Source organism: Pocillopora verrucosa, chromosome 1 (assembly GCF_036669915.1).
Source record: "Pocillopora verrucosa isolate sample1 chromosome 1, ASM3666991v2, whole genome shotgun sequence".
Lineage (NCBI taxonomy): Eukaryota > Metazoa > Cnidaria > Anthozoa > Scleractinia > Pocilloporidae > Pocillopora > Pocillopora verrucosa.
In genome coordinates this window covers 1,645,733-1,668,406 of record NC_089312.1, presented here as the reverse complement: position 1 = coordinate 1,668,406, position 22,674 = coordinate 1,645,733, and the positions used below count along the sequence as shown (strand labels likewise).

The 22,674-nt window shown below is 36.6% G+C and overlaps 4 protein-coding genes and 1 pseudogene across 4 annotated transcripts in view; 3 read left to right on the top strand and 2 right to left on the bottom strand.

The window, feature by feature from the left end:
- The first annotated feature begins 806 nt into the window (after nucleotides 1-806).
- On the top strand, nucleotides 807-3,132 carry LOC131788654 (probable serine incorporator; annotated as a pseudogene).
- Nucleotides 3,133-3,958: 826 nt separating this feature from the next.
- Nucleotides 3,959-8,631, bottom strand: LOC131788589 (CDK2-associated and cullin domain-containing protein 1-like). The gene is made up of 8 exons (XM_059105675.2): nucleotides 8,496-8,631; nucleotides 8,258-8,381; nucleotides 7,722-7,824; nucleotides 7,115-7,210; nucleotides 6,416-6,512; nucleotides 5,697-5,786; nucleotides 5,480-5,621; nucleotides 3,959-4,612 (listed from the first exon to the last, which is right to left on the bottom strand). Exons 1-8 carry the CDS (start codon nucleotides 8,542-8,544, stop codon nucleotides 4,564-4,566), a joined length of 750 nt encoding a protein of 249 aa, XP_058961658.1. The 5' UTR covers nucleotides 8,545-8,631; the 3' UTR covers nucleotides 3,959-4,563.
- Nucleotides 8,632-8,733: 102 nt separating this feature from the next.
- On the top strand, nucleotides 8,734-14,450 carry LOC131788330 (protein BCCIP homolog). Its single transcript, XM_059105419.2, has 8 exons — nucleotides 8,734-8,895; nucleotides 9,206-9,280; nucleotides 10,153-10,233; nucleotides 10,573-10,695; nucleotides 11,572-11,756; nucleotides 12,367-12,394; nucleotides 12,922-13,074; nucleotides 13,667-14,450. Exons 1-8 carry the CDS (start codon nucleotides 8,740-8,742, stop codon nucleotides 13,838-13,840), a joined length of 975 nt encoding a protein of 324 aa, XP_058961402.2. The 5' UTR covers nucleotides 8,734-8,739; the 3' UTR covers nucleotides 13,841-14,450.
- A 230-nt stretch (nucleotides 14,451-14,680) lies between these two features.
- On the bottom strand, nucleotides 14,681-16,354 carry LOC131788342 (large ribosomal subunit protein uL24). The gene is made up of 2 exons (XM_059105426.2): nucleotides 15,875-16,354; nucleotides 14,681-14,759 (listed from the first exon to the last, which is right to left on the bottom strand). The coding sequence occupies exon 1, from the start codon at nucleotides 16,307-16,309 to the stop codon at nucleotides 15,875-15,877; it is 435 nt and encodes a 144-aa protein (XP_058961409.1). The 5' UTR covers nucleotides 16,310-16,354; the 3' UTR covers nucleotides 14,681-14,759.
- A 71-nt stretch (nucleotides 16,355-16,425) lies between these two features.
- The window catches only part of LOC131788352 (VPS10 domain-containing receptor SorCS1-like), a 31,522-nt gene continuing 25,273 nt past the window's right edge, over nucleotides 16,426-22,674 (top strand). Inside the window, exons 1-6 of the mRNA XM_066172422.1 lie at nucleotides 16,426-16,822; nucleotides 18,218-18,297; nucleotides 19,975-20,071; nucleotides 21,024-21,185; nucleotides 21,615-21,679; nucleotides 22,557-22,621. Of these exons, the coding sequence (XP_066028519.1) occupies nucleotides 16,475-16,822; nucleotides 18,218-18,297; nucleotides 19,975-20,071; nucleotides 21,024-21,185; nucleotides 21,615-21,679; nucleotides 22,557-22,621 (817 nt within the window). The 5' untranslated portion in view covers nucleotides 16,426-16,474. The remainder of the gene's footprint in view (nucleotides 16,823-18,217; nucleotides 18,298-19,974; nucleotides 20,072-21,023; nucleotides 21,186-21,614; nucleotides 21,680-22,556; nucleotides 22,622-22,674) is intronic.

Sequence of the window (22,674 nt, the reverse complement as noted above, 5' to 3'; positions counted from 1 at the left end):
ATCATATCGCTTGGAGAAAAATTTTGTTTGTCCAATAGATGTGTCATCGGAAAAGGAAGACATTTTATTCGGGCTCTATGTATTTATTGGAGATTATTAAAACTAGGCTTTAGCTAGCTATAAGTCGAAAATGTAATTGACGCATTAAAAACCTCTCTTGTCCTTTAACTTTAAAAATATTTGACAATTATTTTTATCCAGGCTCGGGTTAAATAGGTCATTTCCTTTAGCGAGTAGTAGTCATTTTGGCGAAGTAACTATTTTGCATCCTTGTGGGCAGAGAACACAAATTACAGGTACTCACGTACAAACAGAAAAAAACAGCCAGCTCATCTCATATATTAAAATTCTTCCAGACGGCACAGAATATTTCTCGGTCATAAAGTATTCAAAGAAAAATCATTAAGCCGTTGACGTATTGTTTTGAAAAACCATTCATTGGAAGAAAAAGCAACATTGATTACAAGATGGAGCGAATCAGATCTTGTTTCGATAATGCTATTTAGTACGAATCAGTAAGGAGCCAATTCAAGTCATGTCGACCATGCCATGTAGGCATCAAATGTATCAATTCTCTCCTTTTCGTTATCGCCTTTAAATTCGGTTCTTTCAGACCTTTTGCGATAATTTAATTTCTCGCGGTCATATTTGTAGTTTTCTGATACCGCAGATAGAACAAAGGACCTCAAACAATGACTACAAGGGAACATGCGACATTAAAGATTTAAGGTTTCCCTAAATCACTGACACGTGTTAAAAAAGACTAACAACATTGCTTTTTCCACTTCAAGCTCTCAACCACGAAATTGAGGAAAGAATTGGTTTTCATTCGACGCGTTGAAAAAACCGCTGAAAGGTGGAGGGCAATTTAATGGCGACTGTGTCAACTTCATCGACTCATGAAGTTATTGTGGAAACCCCGAGAACCAGCGAAACAAACACTCGTGAAAATCCAAGATTTCGCGGAGTAGTAGATGCGTTACTTGAAGTCTGTTATAAATTCGATGTGGTTCTGTGCTGTGGTTTACATTTCTGTGCACGTTGTTTTCGCCCTCGAGTTCGCCTTCGCCAATCAATCTTCACCCGAATGTCTTACATTGGACTTTGTTAGGGGCTTCCTTGCTCTGTTGTTTTTTGCTAACACCGCGAACAAGACACATTCTTGGCGATGAATTTTGCCAAACTGTCTCCTACTTTTTCTGTGACACATTACTGAGCTACGCCTCCGTGTACAGAGTTCTTTTCATGCTAGCCATTTTTTATTTTGTCCAGAGCTTGGCTTTATATGGCGTGTTATCGAGTCGTGACAGCCGAGCACGGATCAACAATGGCTTTTGGGGAGTCAAGATTTTAGTTTTATCGTTACTAACGTTTTTATTTTTGCTTATACCGCATTCGGAATACACTGGCGAAGTATGGACATTCTTTGGCTTAAACGGAGGCTTTGCTTTTATAATTTTGCAATTTGTGCTGTTAATTGACTTTGTACACTCGTGGAATGTCAGCTGTGTAGAGAGACTCGAAGCCTCTACATCTTATACACAGCTGAACTTATGGTATATGATTCTGTGGATACCAACCATAACACTTTACGCAATCTCCATTATTTCAATCATTTCCTTCTATATTCTCTACGCATGGGCGCCTGGCTGTCATAATAACATGTTTTTTATAACGTTTAATGTTTATCTCTGTGTTGCTGCCACTTACATTTCTGTTAATCCTGTCGTTCAAGATGCGCGCCCGCGTTCGGGACTCCTTCAAGCAGCGGTCGCCACCTCTTACAATACCTTCATCACGTGGTTAGCATTGTCAAATGAACCTGATGAAGTTTGTAACCCATCACGTGACTATCTCTTCCCTGGAACTCCATTTAGTAACATTCAAATACTGTTAAGTTTAGGATTCATGTTCTTTGTGTTAATCTATGCCTGTTTACGCGATGTTCGCGCTCCGCAGTATGGCAAACTACAACAAGGACACTCTACACGCAAGCAAACACACGAAACTCGCGAGGTACCCGATAGCGAGGACACCAGAGTGCGTGTCGACGTTTTCGAGGAAGGTGGTTGTGTATTTGATGATGAGCGTGACGGTGTGGCCTACAGTTATTCATTTTTCCAAGTGCTTTTTTGTTTAGCTGCTCTCTATTCCATGATGACATTAACTAGCTGGTACCGGCCAGAAGAGGCTCAACATTTTAGTGTCAAGTTAGTCTGCGGGTGGGGAGCGGTATGGATTCGACTCTCTGCTGCTATTTTCAGCACGTTCATCTATATCTGGACATTGATAGCGCCTGTTATCTTTCCTGACTCGTACAGGGATTTAGTTTTCTTTCAATTTATGCTAAGCGCGCAGAAACCGATGCGGACAGTACGAAGACCAACAAGCTGAGCTAAAGTATTTTACAACTCTTTACCGAAATGAAGTGGCTATTAGTGAATATTCAATGAGCTGCGAAGAAGCGAGGTAAATGATTACCGCCAACCAGCTCCACTTTGCTGAACTGTTCTAGTACATACTAAACCAGTGAGGTAATAAAGAACAAAAATATGATTTTAATTCATCTATTCCTGCTACGATGACAATATTTCCGCAAATCCCGCAGGCGTTGCTCAGAGGTGAATCAGTAAAGGATATTTGTAGTTTGAGTAGCCAATCAGAACACGCTTTCAACGCTATCGACCGCTTACGCATATACTAGGTGCTTGGGTCAAGACCGGTTACTACAGAGTAGAGCGCATTACAAGGCATAATTGGTTCAAACGTTCATAGAGTTTTGTGAGGTAACTTGTTGTCATGATTTCTTCTCTTTTTATACAATAATCAGGCATCAGCGACCTGTTTTAGTAGTTAAACGAGAAAGTACGAATCAAGGGCGCGAGACCTAATGCGGGGCGTAAAAGCCATCGTTGCTCAGTTTTATATCTCTCGCGATCTAGACGATTATCTCAAAGACCATAGACAGTCAGTGAACGTACTAACCGCGTGTAAAAAGACTGTTAATTGCCTCAACAATTGCTACGATATGAAAGGGAAAATACAGCCCTAGAGAAACATTTCAAAACCTTTATTTGAGACGGTAAAATTTAGATACTCTCAATGCGCTAAATACTGTATATTTAACACAAACTCAACAACAGTGAATTAAAGCTATTTTGAAAATACATTTGTGAGTGAAGAACATGTTGTGCAGTTCCCTCATTGTGCGAGAAAGAATTCGGAAAGTGGATGGAAAATACTTTTTTAAATTACAGAATGTAACGCGGTTAATCTAACTGTTAGGTACTCTACAGAAATATTTCCTCCACAACACCTGTAATGTTTATGGCGGTAACGACGTCTCTCGCTATCACCGGTAACCCACGATCCAAGACGATTAACAGTCTACGGACCAGGCTTCAATTTTGTTGTCGCGTTTTAGGCGCGTAACTAGCAGGGGGCAAGCGTGAAGCAATCGGGAGAGGCGAGACACGCACAACTGAGGGAGCGCTCTTCTTCTCTTCTTAGCCACGCGCTTACATCGCACGCCCGCCTTAGAGTAGCAATTTAAAGAGGAAAAAAAATTGATGCTTGTCCCTCAAGCTATACGATTCATCTTAGAGGTTGTCTCTGGTGAATACACAGAGAAAAAATTGATGATGATTCATCTTAGAGGTCGTCGCTAATGAGTAGACAGTTGTCAATGGGTCTGGTAATAAACGGAGTGTTGAAGTCTTTTAACCTGGGATACCGAAGTTCTATGGGAGGGGGGGGGGGCAAATTGATATTATTATTTCGCGACGAAACCAAACAAGGTTGGCAAATGAGACTACCACCAGGTTTGACTCTGCCTCTGCTTTGAGATCCAGGATGGAAGCCTTCAATCACAAACAATACGTCTGCAACGCTAGCTTGAGGCTTACGGGGTGTGTTACTTAGCATTTAAAGGAAAATAAATTCCTTTAAAACGTAAGGCTATGACACAAAATACTTTTTAATTGCGAGAATATTGATATGTGGATTCACTTCTAGGTTTCAATTGACAAATGGATGTCTTCATTACGGATTACATTGCCTACTCTACCACTGAAGATCAGAATTTACCTTCACCTCAATATTGTCAACAGAAATGAACTTCTTTGTGCAGTCTACAACACTAGGCACATATTCAAAAGCCATGGGATACTCCCATGTAAAAATAAAGCGGGGTTTTTTCCTCTTAGGAGTAAAATAAACAGATTGGTGCCCCTGAAGGAACCTTAAGCTAACATAAAATTTCCACATTTAAGAATTCCTTGTGTTTCCAGAAATACAAAAGAATAGCGAGCCGTCCTTGACTTCTGGCGAACTGAAAAGAACCCGATAAGTGAAGGAGGAAGGATTTGGTGCAGAACCACTGTGCTTCCGTTTACGCTGAGGTATAGCCAAATTGAGATGTCCTTTCCGCTAAATTGCTTTCGGAACCGGTCGGTTGGTTGCCTCTTCTTGTTCGTTGGGCCTTCACGCTTTCCTCGAAATTTAATTACTTCCACGATATAGTTGCAATAGATTTAAAAATAGAGTATGGCGTTTTGACGTTTCTTATCTGCCTTGGAAATCTTCTCCTCTTCTTTTCTTCCCCGTGTCCTCTCTGGATTGAAAAGGAATAATATTAAAGTCATTTCAACGTGAGTGTCACAAGTAATCTGGAACTGTATTGAGTTTTACTTCAGAGCGTTTTACGATTGACTGTCGTAAAACCCGAAACAAAGTAATCACAGCAGCCAATCAGAAGAAAGGAAAATACCTTTAAGAGCTAATGAGAACTCAAAGTAAAGACAACTAAACTACCTAAAGCGCGGGAAAAACGCCGGCGACCAAGTTGCAGTTAGTTTTGGTTCTGCATCTGATTGGTTGCGAAAGTGGCGCGAGTTTTCTTGACCAATCACAGAGCGAATAGGGTAAAACCAAAGCAATCCTTTATCACTCTCGACCCTCAATTGAAAATTGCACTTTAACTCTCAAATGAAAAGCGCTTCATGGCAAGGAATAGATTTCATGAGTAGTTCACTGGCTTGAAAAAACTCGTCAAAGACACGTCAATAACGGTTCTTGAATCCTTACACTGCTATACTCCTTTGGGCAAAGGAAAAGGAATTTGCCAGGGAAAAAACTCAGTTGGTTACAGGAAAACAAGACAAATTAGAATCTGTGTAGAAAAGCTTGCTGTTTGGAGCACTTTCCGATGAATATCTCAAACCAAAGTAGTCAGGACTCCCTCTCAAAACAAAGATGGCTATTGCAAGGAACCAATAAGAACAAAAAGCATTTACACGAAACCAGCTTAAAAAGGCGGGAAACGACAGAGAAGAAATCGTGTCAGTCGCGACTGGTTTTTAGTTTAGAATCTGATTGGTTGAGAAGTGACTCCAGTTTCCTAACCCAATCAGAAGGCTCAGTCACGCAAACCAAAACAATCTTGGACAACTTACGTCACGCTACACAAAACACCTCTTACCTTGAAAAGCCCTGGCTCGTCACCAGGTCCTCCTGTAACAAGCGGTCCTCTTGAATTAGACTTGGTAGCTGGTCACATTGTGTTGGTGGTAAAATGTTGGGAATAAATCGGGCGAAGAGCATTGGATTGCGTTCAGAAAACTCTGCAAAAAGGATTATGTTATATCTCTGCATAAAATCAATTGGAGATGGGGAAATCAAGTGAGTAATATACAAACCTGGTTTGAGTGAATAAAGTCCTTTAATTATGGACATCATTATCTGTGGGTTGATGCCAAATGGCTTGGATGAAACCTCATCAATCACTCCTAAGAGGAAACAGATCCTTTAGAGAGAACTTCACCTACATTATATTGGATTATCGGCACAAAGGCAGTTTTAAATGTATGCAATTTGATCAGTCAGTCAATAAGTTGATCAGTTGGTCAGTCAGTCAGTCAGTGTTTAGTTCATCAGTTAGTCAGTCCATCAATGTCTTGGACTATCAGTAAATCAGTGAGCCAGCAAGTTATTTAGAAGATCAGTAAGTCAGTCAGTCTTCAGTTCATCAGTCAGCCAATCAGCCAGCCAGCTACATGTAGTCTGCTGGCCAGTCAGTCAGTCAATCAGTCAGTCTGCCAGTCAGTTGGTCAGTCAATGTTCAGTCCATCAGTCAGTCAGTCAGTTCATCAGTCAATAAGTCAGTCGGCCAGCCATGGAGCCAGTCGGTATTTAGTCCACCAGTCAGTCATCCAATCAGTATGTCAACCAGTCAGTCAATTGATCTGCACTTCTCCCAAGTCTTTCAATAGTTTGTTAATTGGTTGGTCATTTTCTAGCCCCCTTCACATGATTAATTTTTGTTCTTTGTGAAAAAGAAACCAGATACTTTTTCACACCTTGACAGTACTGATCAAATAAGGGTAAATTTTCAACATGGAAAAATTGGTTGACTTACTGAACAGGAGTGGATTGTCAGCTACAAGTTCCGTGAAGACTTTCCACAGTTCTGCTTTCAAATCAGTATGAAGTTTTGGTGACACATAAAATCGGTTCTATAAGAAAAAAGAAAGATTACAATAAAAGTTATTTCTTTCTGTCTATGATTTAATTAGTTTCCATTTTGTTCCATAGTGCTCTTGTGTTTTTTTTGCAATCTTTCCACTGAACAGTCATTACTTTCCATCCATGACTTAAGCGGTTTTGCTTCTTTTTTCCATAACTGTGTTTTGTGGAAATCTTCCACAGGCCAAAGATTTAAAGGTCTAGGGGGAATTTTGCAAAATTGAAAACTTACAACATCAATCTTGCCCCTTTTATTCCTAATATCAGTACATTAATTCTCCCCAACTGCTTCTATGCATTTTCAAGTGTGGGAAATTTAGATTTTACATTTCTAAGTCAAGGGACTTTCTCCAGCTAACGAGTTTGTGAATTCTTTTAATTCTACATAACATATTACAATTATGTGAAGAACTTATAGGTGGATCACTTCAAAGACTTAAGCAGTTGTAATAACTATCATCAATAATTTGAAGATAATATTATTAATAATCAAAATATTATTGATAGTAAATATTCCTCATTATTTATGCTAACAAAGTTTCTCTCCCAGAAGTAATAAATTGTTTATTTTTGCTGTATGAATGGATCTCACCATATAACTAAAGATGGCTACTATTCCACTAACTGCTTGGAAGAACTGTGCCATTGCAAAATTAAACTTCTCAAGATAAGCTTCTGCTGGGGTTACCTGGCAATTTCAACAAGCAAAATAAATCTTAACAACAAGCTTAAAAAAATGGCCCTTCTTGAGTGAAGAACAGTTCTTGGGAATTCCAATGATATGGAACACATAATGATGACTACACATTGACTGACTATAAAGAAAATATTTTGTTGGTCAGTCTGCTAAAAACCATGAGAGTATTCTTATCTGTTTTGCATGATCAGGTTCAAAAAAAAAAAAGGTAACCCTTTACACCCTTATGTTAGTGTGTAAATTCTCCATACAACTCTCTGGTTACATTTCCCATGGTGCTGACAAGGAGAATTTGTCCAATAATCAAGAACTTCATTACTTAGTGTTCATTTCTATTATTCTCAAGACCTTAACAAAGGATTCTGCAGGGATACTGAGAAGAGAAATTAGCTGCTGATCACTCCTAGGGGTAATTAAAAGGGTTATGTTGATAAAAACATATAATAAAAATTTCTGTTGTATTTCCTGACCAGTCAACCATAACTAACAGTACTAAGCATACCTGCAGTTCTTCAGCAACACGTCTGAGATAGGAAGTCACAAGTTCCATCAGATTGTTGTACATTCTATCAGAGTACTGCTGGCATACACATTTATATACAGTGCTGAGAAGATAATCACGCAAGAAAAGTGAACTTGAGAAAGTAGCCTTCTCATTGAAACAGCTTGCAGAGCTTGAGCATACAGGATTTTCCTCAAGAAATGTAGTTGCTGCCCACTAGCGTGAAGATTTATGCTTAACTGAATCCCTGGAGTCTACATGGACTGTTAGGAAGGAAAATGACTGTAGATAGGAAAATTAAGGGATGCTGAGAGTAAAACAAATACTTGTTCATTTCAGAAAATTTCCTTAGTAGTCAACTTTTATTTTGTCAAATTGTAACATGGCGAATGTTTTAGTTGTCATCGCGTCGTTGCAATTACTATGGCGAATAATACAAGGAGGAAAATTCGTCCTAAAGACTTAAATATATGTTTAAGCTTACGCAAATATTTCTAATGAATGTTTTTGTATATCTACGCCAAACGTACACTTACCTGTACATTTCTTCATACGAAATCGGAATAAATTCTCCAGGATTTTGTTGTAAAATTAACAAAATCGCACCTTTCAGTTTCGGCCAATAATGAGAAGTATATTCTTCATCATTAACTGTTGTAACTAATGCAAAAATACAGGAAAAATATCGTACTGAGTTAAACAGATATGAGATCGCATTAGTTCTATTGTTAGTTACTAGCCAATTCTATACTGCAAGAATTTAGCTCATTTTACCTCTTGACAGCCCAAGGAGCGAGCTTTCTGCAACACTTTCAGTTGTCATGTCCACTATATTTTCCAAAATTCCCAAGAATTGCCTGCATGACAAACTTGCTTGCTCACCCTACTGTCACTCCGCCATTTTGTTTTTTCTCAGCGCAGGAGGAATGGGTCGAGACTCTTTTTTTAAAATTGTTAAATTTTATTTATTTTTTAAACAGACTACTTCATGTTAAGCACATCTATTGTCTCCTTCAAGATGGCGGATTCCTCTTCGGATTCGGACGACGTCGGGGAAAAGTCTTTGCAAAAGGGTCAAAAAAGAAGGCAAGAAGAAAGCGATGAAGATTCTGACGAAGATTCCTCATCAGAAGTAAATACGGATGGCTCAGATGAAAGCTTTGATGAAAATATGGTGAGAGCAGACCATTTCTATTTCGCAGACTTCCTTCTAACAAAGTTTTTTTGAAGCACGTGCAAACTTACGCTTATCGAGGAGATGGAGGCTTGCGTCTCTGCCGATCGAGGCTTGTGTGTATAAAAAAAAAATACAAGTGATACTTGTGTCATTCCATGGTATACCTCTAGGAAGCGTTGCAGAACTATAACAAACTTCTTAGTAAATCGTTTGTAATAATACGAAATCACTGGTGTTCTTCATATTATTGGAAAGGAGATCTAGGAATAGCAAACATTATGGTATATTGTACCAATTGAGTTTTCAGGAGATTCCAGTTGAATTTGAAGCATTTCCTCCGAATGAAGAAGATTTCAATGGAATACGGTGCCTGTTACAACAAGTGAGTCAATGAGAAAACTTAGCTTGAGTGACTAAGGCCCAGGTCAGACATTGTGCTTATGCTGTGCTGAACCTAATGTTTGACTATAGCATGGCGGAAACACAACTCTGATTCAGATGTTGTGTTAATGTTGTGTGAAATTCAGCTTTTACTGAAGCACCTTTAGCACATCCTCCCCAATGGTAATGCAATCCCACCGAAGTGCATCAATTAATTTATAAATTTTGCTTGGCATGACAGGGGTACAATGTCTGAATCAGTGTTGTGCTAGAGTCATGAAGCAGGGCAGAGCTTGTTGCACTTAACTGCTCTGTGGAACTTAATGAAAAAGTTTAATGCTTTTGTCAAACTTAATTCCTGAATTAACTTAATGCAGTTAATACCACCCTTGATTACTGTTACTGCAAATGGAAGGAAAATAACCGATAAATGCTATCCATGGTTGAATGCCACCTCAGTTGGTGGATTTCAGCATCTATGGGTGAATCATAATTAGAAAATTTCCAGTATTTCCCGTATTTACAGCTCAGATCAGTAATCTACACCATCCTTGTTGTAAATATGGTCAGTCAGACATTTGTGCTTCTATCTCAGCAAAAAGTCAGACACAGATAGTGTAAAAAGGTTTTTGTTTTGCGAGTTATTTACAAATCATTTACCATAAGTTATTATTGGCAGTGACTAACATTATGACTAACTGTTGTATCTAGATGCTAAAAAATTTGTGGCAGGGGCTGGCATTTAATTCAGCTAATTCAGTTGGTTTTTGAAGGTTGCATGCTTAAAAGCATCTGTTAAAGCTTATTTCCACTGTAGTTGTATCAACTAGCGCTTTTGTGGCTGACTTTCATTTCTGGCTTTATAATCAACAGTTGTTCTTAAAAAGTACTTTGGATCTATCAAAACTCAGTGATCTGATCATTTCTCAACCGGAAGTAACCACTCTGATTAAGGTAGGATTAATAAAGTAGTAATAATGTTGTCCATCTTGTGAAAATAAACTAATCTTGTAAAACCTCTAGGTATGAAAGAATAAGCTCCCATTCTGTGAAATTATAATGGTCAAAATTAAAAAAATGAATTATTTCCTGAAATCAGTGTTTCTAAGCTTAAGAAAATGAACAATTTCATCAGGATAGTGCAAATAATTTGCATGCTATTGTGCCTTGAACATTAATCTCACAAACCTCTGAGTCAGTTTCTAACACTTCAAATCATCCTCAATTAAGATGCCATGGTTGTAAGGAAGGAGCATGAATCATTTTTCATTTCACTGTCCCTCTGATTCCTAGGTTGTGAATGATGATGATCAAGAAAACAATGGTGAAGCCAAAACTGATAATGATGATAATGATGATGAATCAGAAGATGGTGTTTTTGGACTGACAACTGTGATTGACTTAAAAAAGCATAAGGTTAACGAGCGAGAGTTTTTTAAAAATTTTTCATTGATTGTTTCATACTGAGATCAAGAAAACTGTGCAATATCATCTATTACAGGTATGAAAAGATCTGTCTTCAAAATGTTGTAGTTTATAAAATATTCTAGGGCAGAAAAATCCACAACTGCCTGTAGTTTGATTTTCACCCTGTTCCCATTAGTTGACCATATTCTTCAACATGTAGGAATAATTTCAGAAAAATATTAATAAGTGAATAATTTTTTAAAAAAATTTCACTTGACAGTCTCAGGGCCTAAATAAGAAATGTATGGCAGGCAAAAGGGGATAATTGAAGTCTAGATTTTGGAAATGAAAGGGTTAATTTATTTAAACCTGAATGGTTTATATGCTTTGTGACTGATTCTCACCCATGAGCTATCAGAAGACAGATGAATAGATGACATTACCAGTACCAATATTTTGCTCTTTTTTTATACAAAACAAATGGATTCCTTGTTGTTGTGGGTCTGTTCAGGAATAGATTATAAAAGATATCAAAATGTGATTTAAGAGAATCAGTGACAAACTCAGTTGAGCCTTTTTTGCCACTTTTTTGTTCATACCACATTTTGACATCATTTGTGATCCATTGCTGATCAGATACAGGACAACAGGGAATTGATTTTTTAATTTGACAACTTCCCAGACTGTCAATTAATCTATTGCTCTGAAGAAGGGCTAATGCTGGAAACGTCAGCCTTTTAACTCTTTACGGTGGCCAATTTACATTTTCAACTCAGTTGTTAACACTAAATTACCCGCTATACTCTCCCAGTGACACAACATCACAGTTTCTTTAGAAACTTACCTCTTTATCCATTTGTCAATTATACTGTTTGTTTTACTCAGGAAAGTGATGTTGTCAAGCAACTTAAAAAACTACTGACTGATAAATGCCAGGAGCTGGCTTCAAAAGAAGATAAAACAGAATTTACAGAGGTGATGGAAGGACAACATTCTGTAGGATTTCTCATCAATGAACGTTTCATCAATATTCCACCTCAGATAGCAGTGCCTGTTTACAAAACATTAAGGTATGAGTAATTTGAAATTGTGTCTTTGTTTTAAGTTGTACATGGTGTATACGTTCAAGGGAAGTTTCTCAAAATAAATGATTGTTTTTTTATCAAACTCAAACAGTGTCAGGTCATAGATTGTTATTTTAAGATTGTGGTTATTGTACATGAGTTGAGGTTAAAGTGTTTAGTGAGAGGGTTTTATTGCAAATGTGAGAAATTATTTTTCATAAGAATTACTTTGAAAACTATAATTGGTCAAGAGCATATAGTCAATATACAATAATGTGTGAAGTTGACATGATATCTCAATACCTGCAGTGGATAATGTAGTTTTCATGAACGGGTCGAAGTCTGCCCAGTTTCCAAGCCCCTTGTCAGTGTGGTGTCCACAAAACTTTGCAAACTCAAAGAAAAGTGTCTCTATTTGCAGATTGTTTAAAAAAATGTACAACAAAACAATCAGTGAATTTGGTTTTCACACGATGTCATAAATTATTGGTGTAGGGGGTAAATTGGGGGGTGGGGGTGGAGTAATGTGGAGATGTGTTGATTCTGTTTTTTATTGAAATGACATTTAGTCTTGCTTTTTCTTATCATTCTAAATTGAAAGTTTTTCATTTGTTAGATCTGAACTGAAAAAGGTCCATAAAAAGGTATGCCATTTATTACCAACATGGTCTGATACATTTGAAAGTTACCTTTTGCCAGTGATTACACCTATCTGCAAAGACAAGTACCCTCTAGTGCTCTGCTTGGACTGCTACAGGCATTTTTTAATTATGGAAGGAAATCTAAGCTTGATTTTTATAAACCTCAACAATTTTATCCCTATTCACCCACTGATTTTAATTTTGATGGAGAATGTATTCTCTTTAAACACTGTGCAATTCAGTAACCCAGATGCTTTGAAGCTTATCAAAAATAAAGTGCCATATCTGGCATATCCTAGGAGGTGTATAGAGAACAGTATGGAGAATATGCATGTATACAGATGTTAGAGTGCAGCATATTGGAGAATTCTCAGGCCACTACGAAGAATTCTCTGGCAAATTTTTGCTGCATTTTTTCCTTAGACAGAGGGATAATGCTTCTGTTATGTTACAATATTCTTCTGCTTGTACAATTTTGACAAAAATGATGTGTCAATTTGAACTTTTATTTGAGAAATTACTCTTGGTAGGGTGACGATGCTCCAATTTCCTACTTTGTAATGATTTGCAAGACTTACAAAGACACTGAGACCAAAATGCATAAAAAGTCTAAGAAGGTCAAGACGCAAGAGTCAGGGAGTTCACTGAGTTTTATTAATGTGGAGGATGAAGTGTTCCAAAGGGTAAAAATGGAATCTTCAATTTATTCCCCCAGATTAGATTGATAGAGTGTAGTATTTTTAACACTCCAGTATTCCCCTCTCTCTAGGAGCATATTGAAAATAAATTCCCATGCATTTATTGGAGGTTACATGAATGCTGGTGTAATTGGGATTTTATGTGTAAGAATGTTTTGGAAATTTTCACATCATGCAAGCTGTAGCTAAAAGAAATTAAAACCTCTTTCTTACCATGAACAGCAACCATGAATCACAGAATGCACAAGTCAGTTTGCAACTTTTTTTATCCCACTCTCAATTTTAAAAAGTTGATTTCAAATGCTACCTTGTTTGTTTCTCGTTGCATATCACCTGAGACATTTTTCCACGATTCCAAATTGCCCGTTTCTGCTCTTTAAATTGATCATTATTTACCCTGTGGAAATTGTGTTTCATTCCTCAGCCCAGTTATAAATTTAGTCATTGGTCAGTCAGGAGCAAGACGCTTTGTTGTAGAGGGCATATAGTCTATCATATAATGTGCATCAATCTGTAGTTTTTCTTGGTGCAGCATGTTTGACAACAGTTTCCCTTGTGAATTTGGTTTTCCTTGCAGGAAAGTCAATTGTCCTTCAGCTATGCAGCCAGTGCAGATGTTGATGAAACTCTTGTAGCTGGAAGATGGGCTTCAAGTGATTGTGAATTAAAACCTTACCGAACTGTGCTAGTGCTTCCTGCTGATAAGTTTGATAAAGCACTCGAGGGAATACACAATATGCTAACACAGTAGTGACCTCTATTTGAATGTCTCTACACAAGTACCATATGTAACTGTACATTCCACAGAAAATTGTGCAGGTTTTTAGCTTAAACATCAGCAAACTGTGAAAGTGAGGGATGGATGTGTATATTTATCATTTGTTCATCTGCGCCTCGAGTCCTTGAAGTTGTTTATGTCTCTTTGAAAGAAACCAAGATTAATCATGACAGTAGCAACTCCCATGAACAACTTTGCCTATTAGCTTTCATTATGGTTCCTGCTATGAAAAACTCCTCTGGCAGGGGTTCCAAGCTAAGCCAGTTCCTTGCAATCTACTGTTGTCTACAAGGCCTCTTGCTGCTACTTGAATAATTGAACATGTATGGCATCTGCCTACTCCACCATTGGCAGACACTGGTAAAATGCAATTACGACCCCTGCTCTAGTACCTCAAGGTAATTCCTTTTAACACATCTATTAATCAACACTGTGTCATTATGCAGTACCATCCACAAATTGAAAAAAAGGAATTTTATCTATTGATTTTACTCATGTACAGTCTAGGCATGTTAATCAGGCTATTAAACAAGTTTGAAAGATCTATCAATCTCTAATTTCCATATAGTGAATGAATAAAGTTTGAGAAACAAGTATATGAATGGTTCTCTATTACTATTACTATACAAGAGATACAAAATAGTATCCTGGTGACCATGATAGATTTCAAGTTTGATGACCAGTATGTGTACACCCAAATCCATCCCACGTGTACCTCATTTTCTGTGAGATGTACTGATATACCAAAAATGGTGAATTGTACTTAAAAGAGAAAATGAAGAAACCCAGAAATTCTAAAAAAAACACACTTCCTTTAGTCTCAAAAGATTTTTATTGAGTTTCGTTTGAGATGTAAAATGAACTGATTGGTAGCATTTCTTCAGCAATCCATCTAAAAAAGGAAAGAATAAGAGAAAAACAATCAACTGAGTAGAAGTCAAACACATCTAACATAAAACATTGATATGGTTTTCAGCCTCTGTTACATTTACAATGACAATATTTAATCACATTTGTTTGAACAGGTCAGCTTAAATGTGAGGGGACAGTTTAGTTCCCAACACTTGATCCTAAAATTTAGAATGGCAGCTTACATTTTAGCAATTCTTTAGATTGGAATCATTAGATAACATACCCAAGTATGCTGTAATTCAAAACTATTTCAAGTTAAAATGAATTCAAACTGGTTTGATTTGTGTTTTTCTTTTACAGAGCAAAGGGAAATCCAAATCAAAGAAGCTTCAAACCATTTCAGCATGACATTCATTTCAACCTACACCACATCCAAAAAAAAATATCAGTATGTCTCAATATGCTCAGTGAAAAACCATCACTCTGTAACTACCCTCCCTAACAAATTTCCCTGCCTGTCTAGTGTTACAAAGGTTTATGCCTGTTCATTTAGTGAAAGGAATTAATAAACTTACTTTTGGTTCATCTAAACATATTCCACAAGACAATTTACAACAAGATTAATACAAGAGCCACTATACTGTCTGTTACTGTCTCTATTGTCTATCTCTTCCCCATTTTCTTTCAGACTATACTAGACAAGTGTGTTGTAACACCTTTTGGGGTACTTATTCTCCTGGGCACCCCTTTCATGAAATAATGCTCCCTAAAATTGAAGAAGAGGACCCACTGAGTCCTCGTTGGCCAATTTCTAAAATAAACCCTGCTCAATGTACATGGCAATTCTAATTACCATAGTTGCAATATTACCGACATTTGTTATATGCATGTCAAAGTGAGAAAAAAGTCCTTGGGTGTTGGGTTTCGTCTGAAGAATACATAACTCAATATTAACATGAAAGGAGACAAATCGGATATTATGCCGTCCTCGAAAGAAAAAATCTGCGAACTAGACTGACCCAATGCGAATCGTCTGTAAAACCCAAACATGTAAGGTAGTGAACTTCTAATGAACTTTCTTGTAATTACCTTACCATATTTATCTCTACTGGTGACCTTGTCAGAATAAAATTGATCCCAAAAAATTTTACTTACTTATTCTGTTGACATGGCTTGCACCTCTTCCTCTGTGTGCTTTCCTTTCTCGGCCAACTTTGATCTGTTCTTTCTCTCCAAGATCTTCTTGCGATCTTTGTCAAGCTTCAACTTGATAATCTCCACTTTGCTTGGGTGAATGCCCACGCTGACAGTGGCTCCGTTAGCTTTTTCTCTTTGGATTCTTTCAATGTGAATGATCCATTTCTTGCGGTAGACTTGGATCACTTTTCCAACTTGTTGGCTCTTAAAATGGCCACGTGTGACTTGAACCTCGTCGTCTTTTCGGATCGGCATTGAGCGGACATTGTATTTTTGGCGAAGCTCCTTGGACAGAGGTGCACTCATAAGTTTTCTTCGTACACTGGAAGGCGCAGAAAAGTGGGCCTTACGGTTTTTTCTCCTCGAGGATGTCACTTTGCTGTTCAGCTTCATTTTTGAAGATCAACCATGCACTAGAAGCAGAGTAAAAGGAAGAATCAAGAGTTGGGGGGTGTATTAAATCTAACTTGATTAATTGCACGACCCCTAAAGCCGCTGACGGTAGGTATTGCGGCGTGGTTGTAATGCAGCAAAACAGCTCCAATATTTCGCACCAACATGGAGCGTAAATGTCAAACTTGGGACATCTTGTGGCGATCTTTTCTTACTTTTACTCTTTTCGCAATCACAAATTGCATTGCATTTCGTCTAGACAACAGTCAAAGTGCAGTGAAACTAATTCCGCTGACAAGAGTGAACCACAATGGCGGTTTCCGATTCCATCGAGGGAACAACTTTCAATTTGAAAGAGAAATCAAAGAGTTGAATGAGTTAAGATACAGATTTCGGCGAAGTACCGGGGGTTCTGTCCGTGTTCACAATAACACGAGGATAACAGAGGAGTTTGAACTCGACGGAGACAATCATACTGTGGCTTTCTTACACTGGTCGGGAAAAGACAGTTCGGTGAGTTTTATAGCGTGCTACAATGCAACATGCTATGGCGCGCATAGTTAATTTTAATTTTGCTTAGTCATGCTCTTCTGTTCTGATATAAACTCCAAGCTGATAGAGCTCAAGCTTACATGAAACTTTATTCCAATAATCCAAAATCGATTTCGAGTACGCTTTGAATGCCACCAATGACATTAAACGCCTGAAAGTAGTTTAACAAACTGCGGAAATAAATGTACATTTTAATTTAAAATTAAAAAATATATATCGTGATAAACATAGTAGCTTAACGTTGACATAGAGCCTCTCTCAGCCACCTTATAATATTCCACTTCTAATCCTTCTTCCAAAGTACTTTTTTATTTGTTTTTTCTTAAGGAGCAAACCATTTCAGATGTCAAAGTGTTGAACACAGTTGTCATGTATGAAGAATAGGAAGAATTAGTTAGAGATCTAATTTCAGTTTCCGTTTTTTTTTTTTTTTTTCAAAAGCAACACATGTTGACCTGAAATTATGAGTTGGTGGCTATAAATAAAAGTTCAATTGCCAGAAAAAGGGGCTTGCTGGCTATTGTTTTTACAAGTTCATGCAGCATCTCCCAGCTTGATACTTTGACTACCAAGAAGAAAGATGCAAATATTTACAAAAGAAAATAATCAAGCAATATTGATATGTTATTCAAAGTTTCCTCTGAGTGTAATTGTAGTCATTGAACACTATTTAGTAAACACATTTCGTGTGTTTTGTCATTTCGTATTTAGTAAACGCATTTTGAACACATTTTTAGTACACACATTTAAACACATTTGCACCTTATAAGTGCACCTATGTCCAATGAACTTTGCCAACATGATCATAGCTCTTAACACTGATAGCTGGTGGTGAGAGGTTTGAGGGGGAATGACTAGGTTTTGGGAGGGTGATTTAAGCATCACTGTCGATGGAAAAAAGAAGCATGTGAGAGTATTCTATTTGTTGTTACAGTAGAGTATGGGTTAATATTAGTTGTTATTCTTGAGGAAGAAAAAGGAAAGTTTTGTCAATTTTTAACAACCCAAAGGTATTTTTATCTGTCTACTTCCTGCATACTTCACAGCAGAAAGGCTTTCACTGAGGATCCCTCATTTTTCTCCTGCTGTAGGCCACACCTCATTCAAGGATTTCTATCCTAGTGTAGTTCCTTTCTTTTTTATCAGTGCCATTTTAGTTAGCCAGCAAGGCTCTGCTGCATCAAAAGTTTTTTGGGGGTTTCCTGTGTTCTCTTGAGGTTTCTCCTTTTTTAATTTTTTCTTTTTCTTTTTTTTTTTGGGTGTGTAAAGATAAAGAAGAAAATCCTCATGAAAAAATTATTGTTAAGAAAATCTGAATGTAGACTCCTTGTGACAATGCTATGAATTTTTTTGTAGGTTATTTACATATACACCTGTGGAAAAGTGAATCAAACTGAAAGTGGAAATTTTATCTGTGAGGATGGTTTTTTTTGGAGGTTAGTTCACCTGTTGATTGTGTGTCATTTGAATGCGGTCATGATATTTTTGATATCTGGCTCATTTGTTTTGTCATCAATGTGTTTTCATACTGATATGGTGGGTTGAAATAAAAATTAGTGACTGCTACACACATGGGTATTCATCAAGAATTTATTGTAGAACTTAACTATGTTTTTAGGCAATTTGTCTTAGTTATACAACCTGTAGGAACTTAAGTACCCTGTCTCTTAGAGACTTTTAAAAAAAATTTTTTTTTAAATAGTCGTAGGTCTAGTTTTATTTAAATAATAATTTGTACTTTTTGTAGATATTTAGTCTACTTTTTCTTCTGCCCTTAAAAACCACTTTGAGTGATGGAGTAGTTCTTAAAATACATACTTTAATATCATCATCATTATTATTATTATTAGTGCAGGTCAAAAAGGCAATCATTTGGTCACATGCTATAAATGTGAATGGATTAAAAAAGCAAAAAAAAAAACTCAGCCAGCTCTCTTTAAGTTGTTGACTTAAATGTTTTTAAAATTGGACATGATAGATATACCCAATGGGTTTGAAATCAAGGTCAAATTGGCTATCATTTTGTCACATGAAGTGAATGTGAGTGGATTAAAAAAAAAAGGGGAGCAAAGGTAAACAGTTACGTGTAACTTTCTTGAAGTTAATTAACGAGAGCGAGCGATATATATATTTATATAATAAGCTCAGTTATGCACGCATTCTGATTGGTTCTCACTTATGATCTATAGGAGGACAGACGTATAGATGTCATCGTTAAAACGTTTTTTAATTCTTTATTATATAAAACAAATAGATTCCAAGTTGCCGTGTGTCTGTTCAGTAATAGATCACAGAGGACGTTAAAATGTCACTTTTTTGTTCTTACCACATTTTGACGTCATCTGTGATCTATTACTGAACAGACGCATGGCAACTTGGAATCTATTTGTTAAGTGTTATTTCTTAAATATTGTAGTAGGTCAGCTTATTTTAAAATATTACAATACTCTTGAATTCCATTATATAAATAGAAAATTAATGGTTCAGATTGTATTAGACAACACCGTAAAAAAATACATTTACAAAAAAAGAGGCGAGAGTGCAAATTCTGTAGGAAATATGTATTGAACTTGCTCAATGAGCCACAACATTTGCCTAAAATAAAAACTCCAAAACTTCTTACAAAATTCCAAACAAAGGAGTAACAAATTTACATGAACAAAGTCTCAAAAACAACGAACTAAAACTCCCAGAAAAAAAACTAAAAAGTACTCAAAAAATGTCTGCGTCAGTTTCCAATGTCAAGGGAAGAGCTCTTTGACATGATTGGCTAATTTGTGAAATCATGTGTGCCGTACAAAGGGGGAGAGGAAGAGAAAAGTTGTTGCTTGAAATTTAAAAGCATAAGAGATTTTCTACCAATGCCATGCAATTGATAAATTGCTATCGAGAAGATAAGTGTGCACAAAATGTACTGTGTTATCCACTATTTAGAGATTTATCCAGTGGATAGCATTACTCAGTCTTCTGGGTCTAGTTTAATATGTATGTATGCTAAGGCCAGTTGGACTTCCAGTATCCATCCAAGATATGGCTCACACAATACTCATCCTAATGTCCCTTAATGAGCATTTTGATTCACCTTTATTTTTATAATTTTACATTTGTTTCAGATCCACAGACTATGGAACCACTTTCAAACATGAAGATTATAAATTTAAAAATCAACCCACCAATAACATTGATTTTTGCTCAAGCAATTACACAATGGTTAGTTATTTGGCTGTTGACATCCTATCCTCAATCAGTCTTCTACCCTCTTGAGAAAGCAATTTTTCTTCGTGTCATACTGGTGTAATTTCTCTCATTGGTAAATTGTAGCAGAGTCAAAGAAAATCTTTTCAATGTTCTCATGTGCTTTCCATTTTATTTTTGGTGAAAATTCATTGTGCAAAATAATTTTACTTCAATTCAAAAATGAGTCTGATAAATGATAAGTTCTGTAAATTATGTAACATTACAATTTTTGGAGGCTGTAGTGTCTAAAACAGTAATTTGGATAATTTTCCAGAAACATTTTTAGTTTTATGCAGTATTTTGCCTGCCAATAATAAATTCCAGCCAGCATTTGACTAGTTACTTGCTGCTAAGGGCATTTGCTGCAATAGTGTTAAGTCTCTACACATTTGAAGATTGGGCATAGGTTCTGTCCACAGGCTTTTTCAAAGTCACTGCTTGGCAATCTAGAATCATAAATGTTGGCCAGGAATCAACATCTTAGTTGCCAGAAAAGAAAAAAATGTGCTATATAACTGGTCCTACCACATGTATATGCTTATATCTTTGAACTAAGCAATACCCCTGGAAACTGTTTTCAAAGGTTCTAGCGTCATCTCAGACAACTTAAGAGGAAGAGGTGGTATTATATATAAGAGCATGACTAGTATTTATTTTAATAATACACTACGCCAACTTTCATTTCACCTTTAATCTAGATCACAAACATGTTGCAGCCTCCTACAGAACTGAGGAAAATGTGTCATTAAATTGACCACCTTTTTCGGTGCAAATTTACATGCTATACTTTGTGTGAACAGTTGTGAACAGCTGTGGCTTGGACTGGACCGCTTGGTCTTTGTGGACAATTAGTTTCTCAATCAAAAATTTTTTTTCAGATATCTGCTTTTGACTGAGAATTCTTTTTGTTCATTTTTGTTTTTAGGTTATGGTCAGTGTCTCAGTACCTAAAAAAAGTTATCTGTACATCTCATATGATGAAGGAAAAACATTTGCATCTCAGCCCTTGTCTTTTACGCCTCATGTGGTTTCATGTAGTCCTGTATCATATAAAGTTTTGGTTGCTCAAGATCAGGACACCAAAAAGGTTTGTGGAATTAGCTATTCTCTCTTAAAGGTAACTGAGCCTCAAAGGATCTGAATAAGAAGGGTAAATTTCCAAAGGAACTGGGGTATTGTGTTGGCAGTCTACAGCCTTTCCCTTCATCTAGGCAGTACAGAAAGCCACAAAACAAAAGAAATTATCTTTCCAATTGGCACTCATACACTTTGTTCTTGCCTGGTCCCTTTTTCTCTTTGTAAACCATACACAACCCACAATTGCTCCACTCACTCTAAAAATTAAAAGGCTAATTCTTGAAATGTCAGCATTACAAATCTCTTTATGGTGACCAAAACTTAATTGTTTATCAACCCAGTTTATTAAAACCAAATTTCTTCATCTGAGCCTTGGTATATGATAGTTTTGGACTGTGTTTGGTTTTCTTTTGAGCTGTGTCTTTTCATTTTGTTTCAGATTTATTACATGAATGATGGTGAACGATGGATACATCTAGCAGATTATGTCTTGAGACATTATTGGTGAGAATATCATAATGTTGATTGACATCTAATTTCTTCTTTTGGCATTGTCCTCAAATTGAATATAAAGCTCAAGAGAAAAATGGAAATGATCACCAATTTAAAGAAGCTCTTGATTGTTAAACAAATTCTCCTTGTCGGTACCAGAGGAAATGTGACAAAAACAGTGAAGAGAATTTGAATACTGATGTTAGGGTGTAAATGGTTGAAGGAAGCATATCTGAATATCATATTTGAATTGGAGGTCAAAGATGTGATAGTTAGAGGAAAGATCATCTCAGTTATGAATACAACCTCAATGGTTGTGAAATTAAAGCCTGAAAAAAAAATTCAGACTTGAACTGAGATACTAGTGCAGAGCTAGAATTAACTAGAATTTTTGAGGGTGCCACTGAAAAATGCCTCAGCAAGTTGGTTTCCTTCATTAATTATTATTATTATATTATTATTATTATTATAATTATTATTACTATTATAATTATGTTACACTGATTTGTGAAGCCAGTAAAGAGCTGGAACTAGTAGTTAGAGGGGTGGGTAAAAGTATTCACTGAAAAAATCTCTATCCTGTGGATAGCACAGTACATGTACAGTGCTATCCTGTGGATAGCACAGTACATGTACAGTGTACAGTATATTTTGTTAAAACAATAATCCACTGGATAAGGATTTATCTATTGGATAGTGTAATCTCCTCTATGAACAACTGGTTCCTGGCCAATATGAGAGCTCTTAAGAGCACATTGAAGGATGAGTATGCAAAACAAGGGACAAAACAATGAAGTTGAAATCTCCAATTTTTTATATCAACATATGTTCCAGATCAGTTGTCTCTGATTTGCTGAATTTTTGATTGATTTTAAAAAAAATTATACAGGGCACCAAATCAAGGTGGCAAGAAGTCAGAGTTACTCCTTGAGGTTCAGAACCAACAGAAGTATCGTAAGTAACTCTTCTTCATCTCTTTTTCTGTCAAAAACTTGTCAAGCTCAATT